This window comes from Engraulis encrasicolus, chromosome 1 (assembly GCF_034702125.1).
Source record: "Engraulis encrasicolus isolate BLACKSEA-1 chromosome 1, IST_EnEncr_1.0, whole genome shotgun sequence".
In the NCBI taxonomy this organism is placed as follows: Eukaryota; Metazoa; Chordata; class Actinopteri; order Clupeiformes; family Engraulidae; genus Engraulis; species Engraulis encrasicolus.
This window is the reverse complement of record NC_085857.1, coordinates 58,163,342-58,175,497: the sequence shown is the minus strand read 5'-3', so window position 1 is coordinate 58,175,497 and position 12,156 is coordinate 58,163,342. Positions and strand designations below refer to the sequence as shown.

Genomic DNA, 12,156 nt, shown 5'->3' with positions numbered 1-12,156 from the left:
AATGTTACATGGTGTATGTACGATAGCCTACCTGTGCTAACAGATGCCAATGTAAATTGGTGTATGTGTATGATACCTGTGCTAACAGCAGACGGCAGTCCAGTCGTGGTCTGTTCAGTGCCAACTGATGCAGGTGAGGTGGGGCCTGGTGTATGAGGTGAAACAGGTGTATGCGTTAAGCCTCTTTATGTAGATGAGCCTGCCGGCGGGCCTGTTCACTCATTGCTGAAAATACTCAACTACATCATAACAAAATTGCTAATACATTTAAGTAACAGATTAAGACTTGGTTATTACAACTTTGGTGACAGTAAGGTTGTAACAATGGCTCCGCGCTAAGGTGTTAATGCTGAACCTGATACAAGTTGAGTACGTAATCCAGATATTTGATCCTACAGCCATCTGATCCCCAGACCAACTACATAACCATGATGCCACCGCTATTTTTTTCTTTAAGCACTTAGCAAGAGCTAAACATATACCAGCTAGCTAAAGAGTATTGCGAGTTAGAGCTAGAAATATACGAGCTAAATACCAGCCTGGTGCCTGTGGCATGCCTGTCTCAAAATCGTCTCAAAACCGTCATGAAAAAAAAGCTGTTTAACTAAGCTCACTGTGAGAATGTTTTTCATCACCAAATACCAGCAGCATGTATCTGGCGGTATATAAAGCAAATTCTTCATATGAGAAGTGTTTCCCACGACACTCATTCGGGTTGCTCTGTGAAAAGTTACATTTAGGCTTCTCTGACAGCAGACTGTGAAAGTGGTCACGAGAGTCATCATTCACTTACTATTGACTCAAATACGCATCGGCTGACTCGGGAAAGTGATTTATTAAACTTTTAATCCCACATATCGCCCCTTTCAAATATAAGCATCCTGCTCAGACCCCCTGACATCTTTGGTCAGGCCCAAGAAAAAGTCATCAAAAAGGACCCCCAACCCCACCCAATGCATACAACATAATAAGGACCAAGTCTGAGGGGGCCCTCTCGCTGGGTCTGGGACAAATGACCCCTTTGCCTCCTTTTGTTTTCTCTGATCCTAGCAGGATATAGCGTACCTGTGCTGCTGGCAAGAGGTGCTCCAGCCGTGGTCAGCTCAGTGCCAGCTGATGAAGGGGATGCAGCTGATGTGGGGCCTAGTGCATGAGATAAAACAAATGTCTGGGTTAATGATGAAATCCTCTAATAGAAGAGCTGTAAGTACTCTTTTTTGTTAACGTAATGACACCTATGGGCTCTATATTACTCTAGTGAGTTTATCAGTTCCTGTGGTAAGGTCAGTACCAGTTGATGGAGGGGATCCAGCTGAAGTGGGGCCTAGTGCATGAGATGAGACAGATGTCTGGGTTAATGATGAACCAGATCAGTAGGAGTGACAGCAAGTAACTTGGTTCGTGTTTGACCAGGTGTAACAGTATTTGAGCTAAGGTTTGAACCTGGTGTAGGTGATTCAGGTGTTACAGACAGCTAGTCTTGATATTCACCTGATATGGATGCTGCTAAAGTTTACTTGGCTAGTGAATCTGATGAGCTAAATTCGTCTGACTTGGTCAGTGTAGAGCCTTGTGATGCCAACATTCACACACTAACATCCAGCCTTGTGTGGGGAATGTTACATTCGACTTGGGTAGTCTTGAACCTGATATGAATGCTGCTAAAATTGACTTGGCTAGTGAACCTGTCGTGCTAAAGTTGTTGTCTCCCCTAGTTTTGAACCCTTCCCTACAAGTAGGGTGATGCTAGAGTCGACTCAGCTATTGACCTTGTGATGCTAAAGTCAACTTGGCTAGTGTTGGCCCTTGTGATGTGAGTGATGTTCATAGTGAACTCAGCTAATCTTGGACCTTGTGTAGGTATTGCTAAAGTAGACTCGGCTAGTGTTGGACCTTGTGTGAGTGTTGCTAAAGTGGACTTGCTAATGAGGAACCTTGTGTGGGTGCTGCTGTGTCGGTTGAGAAGGTTGGAGCTGACGTGTCGACTCCAGATGTTTGTAGTGTGGGGCCTGGTGTTTGGAGAGTTGCACCAAATGTTTGTAGAGTTGGGCCAGATGTTGAAATGGTTGTAGTTGATGTGGACGGTGACTCAGGTGGGAGAGTTGCATCTGATGTTTGGAATGTTGGGTCGGATGTGGAGGAGGCATCAGGAGATGTGGTTGAGAATGTGGGTGCATCAGGAGGTGTGGTGGAGAATGTGGGGGCATCAGGAGGTGTGGTTGAGAATGTGGGGGCATCAGTGGGCAGGAGGGTTGAGACTGAAGAACCTGATGTTTGGAAGGTTGCAGCTGATGTTGAAAGCAGAGAAGCAGTCATTATTACGAGTAGATGTATCAGTCATGTTTACAGGTAGACAGGGTGTGGGTTATTATACATATGTCATCAATAACAGTCAGGTTTGCAAGTCTGTGTTGTCTACTGTAGTTGTTGTGGTGTCATGTTGTGTTGTTGAACGTGAATATTCCTTGCAACTGTATTTTTATGGTGATAATATGGCTAATTAGCTTGAATCGCTAAACTTAAAACTGTACATAGTGTAATTGTAAATAGACACTTGGACCAAAGTCAGACATACAGTACTTAATTACCTGATGTTGGGTTGGTGAGTGCAGTAGAAGGAGTATCAGGTGTTGCTTCTGTAACCGGTGACGTAGCGCCAGGGGTCGCTTCTGTAACCGATGACGTGGCGTCAGCTGTTGCTTCTGTAACCGATGACGTGGCGTCAGGTGTTGCTTCTGTAACCGGTGACGTGGCGTCTGGTGTTGCTTCTGTAACCGGTGACGTGGCGTCTGGTGTTGCTTCTGTAACCGATGACGTGGCGTCAGGTGTTGCTTCTGTGACCGGTGATGTGGCGTCAGGTGTTGCTTCTGTGACTGGTGACGTGGCGTCTGGTGTTGCATCTGTAACCGGTGACGTGGCATCAGGTGTTGCTTCTGTAACCGGTGACGTGGCGTCAGGTGTTGCTTCTGTAACCGGTGACGTGGCATCAGGTGTTGCTTCTGTAATCGGTGACGTGGCGTCAGGTGTTGCTTCTGTAACTGGTGACGTAGCATCAGGTGTCGCTTCTGTGACCGGTGACGTAGCGTCAGGTGTTGCTTCTGTGACCGGTGACGTGGCGTCAGGTGTTGCTTCTGTGACTGGTGACGTGGCGTCAGGTGTTGCTTCTGTAACCGGTGACGTGGCGTCAGGTGTTGCTTCTGTGACCGGTGACGTGGCGTCAGGTGTTACTTCTGTAAATGGTGACGTGGCATCAGGTGTTGCGTCTGTAATCGGTGACGTGGCGTCTGGTGTTGCTTCTGTAACTGGTGACGTAGCATCAGGTGTTGCTTCTGTGACCGGTGACGTAGCGTCAGGTGTCGCTTCTGTGACCGGTGACGTGGCGTCAGGTGTCACTTCTGTGACTGGTGATGTGGCGTCAGGTGTTACTTCTGTAAATGGTGACGTGGCATCAGGTGTTGCTTCTGTGACTGGTGACGTAGCGTCAGCTGTTGCTTCTGTGACCGGTGACGTGGCGTCAGGTGTTGCTTCTGTAATCGGTGACGTGGCGTCAGGTGTTACTTCTGTGACTGGTGACGTAGCATCAGGTGTCGCTTCTGTGACCGGCGACGTGGCGTCAGGTGTTGCTTCTGTGACTGGTGAGGTGGCATCAGGTGTTGCTTCTGTAACTGGTGATGTGGCGTCTGGTGTTGCTTCTGTAACTGGTGACGTAGCGTCAGCTGTTGCTTCTGTAACTGGTGACGTGGCGTCAGGCGTACCTGTGGCTTCAGCTGTTGATGTGATGTCTGTTGCTGCTGACAAGGAGATATCTGTAACCGATGATGTCACTTCAGGTGTTGCCGTGACGTCTGTAGCCGTGACTTCAGGTGTTGCTGAGGCGTCCGTATATGGTGATGTGAAATCAGTTGTGAAGTCGGTGAAGGCTGCTGACGTTGCTGGAACACACGCACACACACACACACACACACACACTTAGGACTGGGCACCGAAATTTGGTTCCTTTATGGAATCAAAAGAAAGGCTAAGGTTCTACTTGACATCGAAATGTGCCTTGTCTGTCGGTTTCACATTTCTATTCCCAGATGTTCATCAAGTCAGTTAACTTTTGGCATTTAAACCCATGGAACGTTAACACAGTCAGAATGGCAGTCGCTTATTTATTAAAAACAACTGGCAACATTGATTGTGATCACATTCAGGCTACAACCCCCTTTGAAATAATACAGGTGGGCAAATCATCTGTGGATACTAATGCTGTTACGAGAGAAACTACCATCAGCCCATCTTTAATTTGTGTAGGCCTACAGAGAAGACAAGTATAGCCTACAGTAGTTCTAGCGTTTGTAGATGGCAAAGAATTAAAACTTTGCCTTCGACACAGCCACTGCGAGCAAAGAAACAGTAAGACAAGATGCAAACAAAGCATTGCATGGTTCTCACGCAGATGGATACAATGGCGTGTGAGGAAAGTATAGGTCCGCAACACTGATGCTCCCAAAAATTGATTGGAACGCTTTGGACTCTCACTCCATGAAACATCAAACATTGTTGCAGACCTTTATTTTCCTTTAGATAGTTACACCGTGAATCAAACTTTCGACTTCATCTAGGCCATAAAAAAAGAAACTCACACCAGCAGCATCAGTGCTCGCACAGTGCTTCACTGCGTGCGTAATAAGCTTCCATTGTTTAAAAAAAGCTTTTGCTAGAATAGCATACCTGTCAACTTTGAGCTACAAAAAAACTGCAAAATTCCCTGATTTTAAGCCAAAAAGAGCCAAATCCTGACAGTCAAAGGGATGATAGTGACAGGTTGGACAGTGCACCCTGCTTTTCCATTTAACACTGATAGTTCGGGGAGCGAGTGGGATAGAGCAGAATCACTATCGGAGGATAGGCCAATTTCACGTCACCTCTATTACTGACTCTTGTTCTAGCTGCCAGTTCTGTGAGGCAGAGATACAGTCTGCCTAGCACATTATTCTGATTTCTCATGTAGCTCTCCATTGCTGAGAGCGCATCTTTCACCGGAGACAGAGAAAGACGTGAAGCACGAAATGGATAGGATTAGATCTAGATTGTAGATCATAGATAGTTCGATAGATCGATTTAAAACAACTTTTAAACTTCCGGAGACTTCAGCCGGATAATGAGGGAGGCTTGGGGGTCGGTTATGATTTTTTTAAAATTTCGCCATGCCGAGTGTTTATAAAATAGGAACCGAAAATGGCACTGTCAAGAACCGCCATCAAAACAAAGGTACTGGAACCGGAACCGGAACCGGAACCGGAACCAAAAAAATCTGATCCGTGCCCAGCCTCACACACACTATTTATGCAGCATAAACCATTGAACACAATGGCACCAGATAGCATACTAACACACTCTCTCTCTCTCTCTCTCTCTCTCTCTCTCTCTCTCTCTCTCTCTCTCTCTCTCTCTCTCTCTCTCTCTCTCTCTCTCACACACACACACACACACACACACACACACACACACACACACACACACACACACACACACACACACACACACACAGTAGCTGAGTCACAGCTGCAACATGTACACACGATAGCACGCACACACACACACACACAGACAGACACACACACGCTGGAACAAAAGAATTTGTCAGGAGTTCTAGTGAATAATAAAAGAGTCTACAGGTAATGGATGCTATCTGCATAGTTATCACATGCCCACACAAGGTAAGTTGTGAAGCCATGATATTTCATCTGTGTGTGTGTGTGTGTGTGTGTGTGTGTGTGTGTGTGTGTGTGTGTGTGTGTGTGTGTGTGTGTGTGTGTGTGTGTGTGTGTGTGTGTGTGTGTGTGTGTGTGTGTGTGTGTGTGTGTGTGTGTGTTTCCTTGTTATGTGTAAGACTAGATGAGATAGACACAGACACACAAGTGAGATGGCAAAGATTGCCTTATCTTTCACACACACACACTTCACATACTGCTAGAAAAAAAAAAACTAAAGGGGACATCAAAACAATGGAATTGGCGCAGAAATCTGTCACACCTCTATGAAATCAGCATGTAAAATCACACCCCTGCTAGGGCGTTAACGTTCCCATTGCAACATTCATCAACATCCATGTGACCCTCTGATGAAGACGGAAGCGAAACATTGTTGTACTGTTCTCTTCATTTTGTATTGTAGTATTGGGTTTACTTTTTGAGAAGTAGGATATAGTCTTTATACATCAATTAGAAACCTGAGAGTGTTTTGGTACATGATTGGTAGTGAAAAAAAGTTTGATAGAACTTGATTTTCACAAATTAAATGCAATTAAATTGAAAGTGCAGAGAGTGTGTGTATGTCTTGACACCATTAAAAGGATACTCACTGCTGTCTTGACACCAGAATCCTGCAAGACAGAATAAAGGAGAGTGTCAGAGGGGAGTCGGGTGCATGGGCAGAGAAAGAGCTTTTTGAATTTTATAACAAACTTAATTACATAAACTATTTTACATTTCCAGTTCATACAGCACCACAGAAATAAGTACAGAAAAAGAAGCTTTAAACAAAAAATAAAAGCAACTTCATCATCAAAAGCATAAAAAACGCACCACGGTGACACCATTTCTCCTCAAAAATATCAAAAGCTTTTTTAATGAATTTACTGACTTGACCCTGCAGGTTTCTGATGAACACCACTGTCAGAGAAGATTGGCAGGTAGGGAGGGAGGGAGTAAGAGAGGGGGAGAAAGGGGGGAGGGAGAGAGAGAGAGAATGGGGGACGGGTATGGGGGCCAAAGACAGAGAAAGAGAGAGAGTGAGCCAGCGACAAAGAGAGGTAGAGAGAGAGGGGGCTTGCGACAAAGAGAGGTAGAGAGAGAAAGAGAGAGGGGGCTTGCGACAAAGAGAGGTAGAGAGAGAAAGAGAGAGGGGGCTTGCGACAAAGAGAGGGAGAGAGAGAGCGGGAAAGAGGAAGAGAGAGAAAGATATATTATACCCTCTGCAGATGTATGGGAATGCATGGTATGGCTGGTGTGTAGGGAGGAAGTGAAAGAGAGAGTGAAAGAGAGAGAGAGAGAGAGAGAGAGAGAGAGAGAGAGAGAGAGAGAGATTATACCCTTGCCTACCTATAGGAATGTATGGTATGACAGTATAGCTTGTTTTTTTAATCTCTGTACAGTCTCTCCCACACAGTCAGACTAGATCAACCAGAAACGGGACAAATCAATCATCAATCATCATACACATACACGCACACACACACACACACACACAGACTCACACACACACACACACACATACACGCACACACACACACACACACACAGACTCACACAGAAATGGCTATGTGAGACACATCCATCATCTGGAAGGGAGAGCAGAGCCTCAAATAAAAACATACCTACACATGAACACACACACACAAACAAAGTGCTGCAATGTTTTGCCCCTGTCAGCTCAGCCAGACTGGCACCTGACCAGGACAAACTCTGTTACATTCATAAATCTTGCAGCTATTGGATTAATTAAACTTTTGAATGTCATGGCAGGCATTACATTTTTTTTCCAATTGCTTGTGCAATTTTCACACCTCCTGTGGGGTTTTTTGTGTGTGGTTTTTTCATGAAATTTTTGCACATGATTTAGACTACTGCAGTGCTCACGTTAAAACGCAACAATGAAATGCACCATCCACACATGAAAAAGAGTTTGGTTATTTATATGGCACATTATCATACACAACTACCATTCAATGTGCTAGAAAGTAGAAACAGAGAAAAACGAAGAAAAACAATATAATGTGAAATAGTAACTTTCACCAAAGGCAGATGAGAATAAAGCTGTTTTTAAATTTCTTTTTTTATAACAAGAAACTGTTGGGGAAGTAATTTGGACAGGAAGCTGGTTCCAGCATTTGGCAGTATAATGACTAAATGCCATTTCACCCTGTCTGGATGTGGCCCTAGGTACTGATGACAGTAAGCAGATATTTTTCTTCCCTTGAAGATCTTTTGAAATGACATCACATTACACTTACAGGAGCTGACACTTTAATCTCACTTTTGCAACTCCCAGACATTACAGGATATTGGTTACAGTCCCTGGAGCAATATGGGGTAAGGTGCCTTGCTCCAGGGCACTCCAGCCATAGAATGATGAAGGGATTGGATAAGGGTGAGATTTGAACCTGCAATCATGTAATCTACAGACAGTCCAATTCTCCCTAATCATTACATCAAGGCACTTCAACCATGAAGGGAGAAATGGATTGGATAAGGGTGGGATTCGAACCTGTACCCATGACATCTACATACAGTACTGTAGCAAAACGTGAGTTGTTATTCACCATGCAGGGATTTGGGAGCCCCAAGCGGCTGCCTGCCAAGCCTGGTGACAAGATGCTCCTCAAGGGATTGGATAAGGGTGGGATTCGAACCTGTAACCATGTGATCTACAGACAGTCCAATTCTCCCTAATCATTACACCGTATGGGCCATCCCTGGACATTAATCTCACCAGTTGAGGAACACAAGCAAGCAAGACAGTGGCTCCAAAGGCGTTGGTTAACTTTCTGTCAACAAGCAGGTTTTACAGCCATTTACCATGACAAGGAAGAATGAGCCTTTGAATTTTTGAGCACTTCCATTTGTTAGCTGTCAGTAAAAAAAAACGGAAATCGCACACTTTTCTCAACACTAAAAACACCCAGGGGCAGATGGAGGGAAAAAACCCAGCCTCAAGCCTCAAGAAGCTAGTGCTGACCCACAGTCTGAATTTACTAGTAATGTATATGTACTGTATATGAAATTGCAAGATATTTTGGATACATTTTATTTACAGTAATGTGATGTAATTTTATGTAATGTGATCCAATGTTATGTAATGTGATGTAATGTTAAAAAAAAAGTCTGGGGAAGTCACACACACACACACACGCACACACACACACACACACACACACACACACACACGCACACGCACACGCACACGCACACGCACACACACACACACACACACACACACACACACACACACACACACACACACAGGCCTGTGTCAGAGCAGGGTATGAATGGGACTCTTAATTCTCTCTAATAGGCTCTTGTGTAAACACAGACACCTTTAAATCTTAAACACACACACTGTACTCACAATAACAGCTAATGCCTTTGTCTTTGTCTACAGGCGTCCATGACCATGACTGGTGATTCAAAATGGCGGACATGGAGAGAATTCACCAATTCATGTGTGAAAAGTGTAAATTGGCAATACAAATTACGATGAATACTAAAAAAATGTTGTTGGACGTAAATATCCATTAAAAAGGCGTTCATGAAAAATATTTCTTAATGGCCAGTATACATTCTGGAAATAAACTACCAATACATATGACATACAGTATATTCCTTTAGAAGTAGTGACAGTATGATGCTCTCCAGCGGGGAAAATAAAGTAGCCTACTAATAAACATGACATAACCTATATTGCCTACCTTTAAAACTAGTCACTCATCTGACAGTATAATGTTCCCTAAACTTTTCTGTTTTGCAGAGGAAAGTGCTCTATATTGTCCATCCCAATGTGGCTATCATTTATACATTTGTCAGTATTGTGTTTTTCTGCTTACCCCCTTGCAGTGTGGTAGGGATGCACGATTATGGAAAAAATGACAATCACGATTATTTGGGTCAAAATTGATATCACAATTATTAATCACAATCATTAAACCAAATTAATTTCGTGCAAGAATGTATTATGTAACTGATGAACAAAATGAAGCAGAATTGTAGTATTTGTAGGGAGAGGTATGGGTGGGATTCGAACCTGCAACCCTCTGATCTTTACTGCCCTAATAACCTCTTAGTAATATCAACCGTTCATAAAGGACCATAGAGACACACCTTCCTCCTACTGGTAAGGATGGGATTCAAACCTGCAACCTTCTGATCTAAGTGACGGGCGCCTAAACTCATTCTCACCTTCTGGCCTCCACCACCACACAATACGACTCTCTCTCTCTCTCTCTCTCTCTCTCTCTCTCTCTCTCTCTCTCTCTCTCTCTCTCTCTCTCTCTCTCTCTCTCTCTCTCTCTCTCTCTCTCTCTCTCTCTCTCTCTCTCTCTCTCTCTCTCTCCAATTCGACTGAGGGGAGTAATTAACCAGTGCTATCCCCCATCCTCCTACATGACTGAGGTACCCTGAGCATTGTACTGACCCGCCGCACTGCTCCCTTGGGGCGCCATTGAGGGCTGCCCCCTTGCACGAGTGAGGCATGAATGCAATTTTGTTGTGTGCAGTGTGCAGTCTTCACTTGTGTGCTGTGGAGTGCTGTGTCACAATGACAATGGGAGTTGGAGTTTCCCAATGAGGCTTTCACTTACTGATGTCCAGTGTAGTCACTAAATTGTGAAACATTACAAGCCAGTGAAAGGTAAAAAAGTAAGTTCCCCTGCTGCCTTAAGTTGGTAAGTTACAGACTTAAGGCAGGAGGGGAACTTGCTTTTTAAACACTATTTAAGTAATTATTTGACCAGTCTGACATGCTGCAATCTACCAAAAGCTGTCTGAACAGAGGGTCTAGCAAAGGTGGAGGTGGCGTCTGCACCAATGTCTTTTTCTGAGCGTTTCACTCGGTGCATAATTCTAAGAACAGTGGGTTTGTCAGAGAAGTAAATTAAACCCTTTGTGCAGGGCCTCTGTTATACCCCATTTGACACCAAAATGTCTTTTAAAAAGTCTACTGTTACTCAAGATTCTCAGTAATATCATAGCGATATTGTTATGGTGTAGTTGAGTATTTCAGCAAAGAGTGAACGGGCCCGCCAGCCCATCTGCACAAAGAGGCTACACAGCAGAGCCTTTTATAAAAACCAACTCATATTTAGTACTAAAAGGCACTTCAGTCATGGTTATGGTGGGATTCGAATCCAGAACCCCCGGATTTAAAGACTATCGTCATCAAGCCACACCCAAGCAATGGGAGACTTGTCCAGCAGCATGACACTAATGAACAAATAGGAACACTAATTGACCAATACAATTCTTAGTTGGTTAGCTTGACAAATAAAATTGTGGACAGAGGGCCACGGGTATACTATATAACCAATAGTAACACTAATTGACAATTTAATTGTCTAAACATTCCTGATATGTCAGCTTCCATCCCGCTTGACAAATACAATTCTGGTCAGAGAGCCAATGGTAACACTAATTGACAAATGGTAACATTGATTGAGAAGGTAATAGACCAATCACACATTCTTAATTGTGGTGAGAGGTGGCTGTCTGGCCAATGGGAGACTCACCCTGCAGCAGGACACCAACCACCACCCCGAGACACAGCCAGCTGCTTGGAACCCTCATCTCCCAGGAAGGTTGCTCCCGGCAATCAAGACCCTTCTCTTCAGTTCCCCCTGGCAACCAAGACCCTTCACTTCTTTTCTCCTCGGCAACCAAGACCCTCTCTTCAGTTCTCTTCTAACCGCCAACCAAGACGTCTGTCTCAGCAACCAAAAACTTGTCTTCAGTTAGTTCCTTTCTGGTTCTGGACAGTCTGTGCACCTCAATACTTCCTGTAGTCCTCAAACGTTCTCCAATGAGGTTACCCTTAACAAATATCTCCAGAAAAGGCTCTGTCGCGGGGGTTCCAGTTCCGTTGCGGGGGTTCCGGTTCCCTTGCTGCTCTGGTTCTTTGTGTTTCCTGGGTGGTTTAGTTCTTAACCGTTCTCCCAATGCGGCCTACTATGGTGGTCTTTGTGAGTGTGTGTTTGTGGGAGCCTGTGCAGGTGTAGTATATTTTGTGTGTGTGTGTGTGTGTATGTGTGCCTGTTTGTGGAGAGGCCTGCAGAGCTCAATGGGAACACACACACTCTTGTGTCTCAGTAATGTGAAGTGAGGGTCAGCTACTCAGCACTATATATCGGTGTGTGTGTGTGTGTGTGTGTGTGTCTGACTGTCTGCGAATGTCTCAGTGTCTCTGTGTGTGTTTGTGTGTGTATGTGTGTGTTTGGGTGTTTGTGTGTGTGTTTGTGTATGTTTGTCAGTGTTGCGGATCTGTGATGCATTTTTGCAATGTCTTGTTGACAGAAGAGGGCACATACACAACCAAATACTGTGACCAGTCTCTGTCTCAGCAACGCACACACACACACACACACACACACACATGCACTGATGGCACACACACACACAAACA

At 44.5% G+C, this 12,156-nt stretch overlaps 1 protein-coding gene across 1 annotated transcript in view; it reads right to left on the bottom strand.

Annotated features, from left to right (window-relative positions):
* The window catches only part of LOC134458674 (mucin-2-like), a 38,102-nt gene extending 26,247 nt beyond the window's left edge, over nucleotides 1–11,855 (bottom strand). The window contains exons 1-6 of the mRNA XM_063211107.1: nucleotides 11,267–11,855; nucleotides 6,350–6,370; nucleotides 2,589–3,932; nucleotides 1,935–2,288; nucleotides 1,066–1,143; nucleotides 77–145 (exon numbers count right to left, since the gene is read on the bottom strand). Coding sequence (XP_063067177.1) covers nucleotides 77–145; nucleotides 1,066–1,143; nucleotides 1,935–2,288; nucleotides 2,589–3,932; nucleotides 6,350–6,370; nucleotides 11,267–11,324 — 1,924 coding nt within the window. The 5' untranslated portion in view covers nucleotides 11,325–11,855. The remainder of the gene's footprint in view (nucleotides 1–76; nucleotides 146–1,065; nucleotides 1,144–1,934; nucleotides 2,289–2,588; nucleotides 3,933–6,349; nucleotides 6,371–11,266) is intronic.
* Between the last annotated feature and the right edge of the window lie 301 nt (nucleotides 11,856–12,156).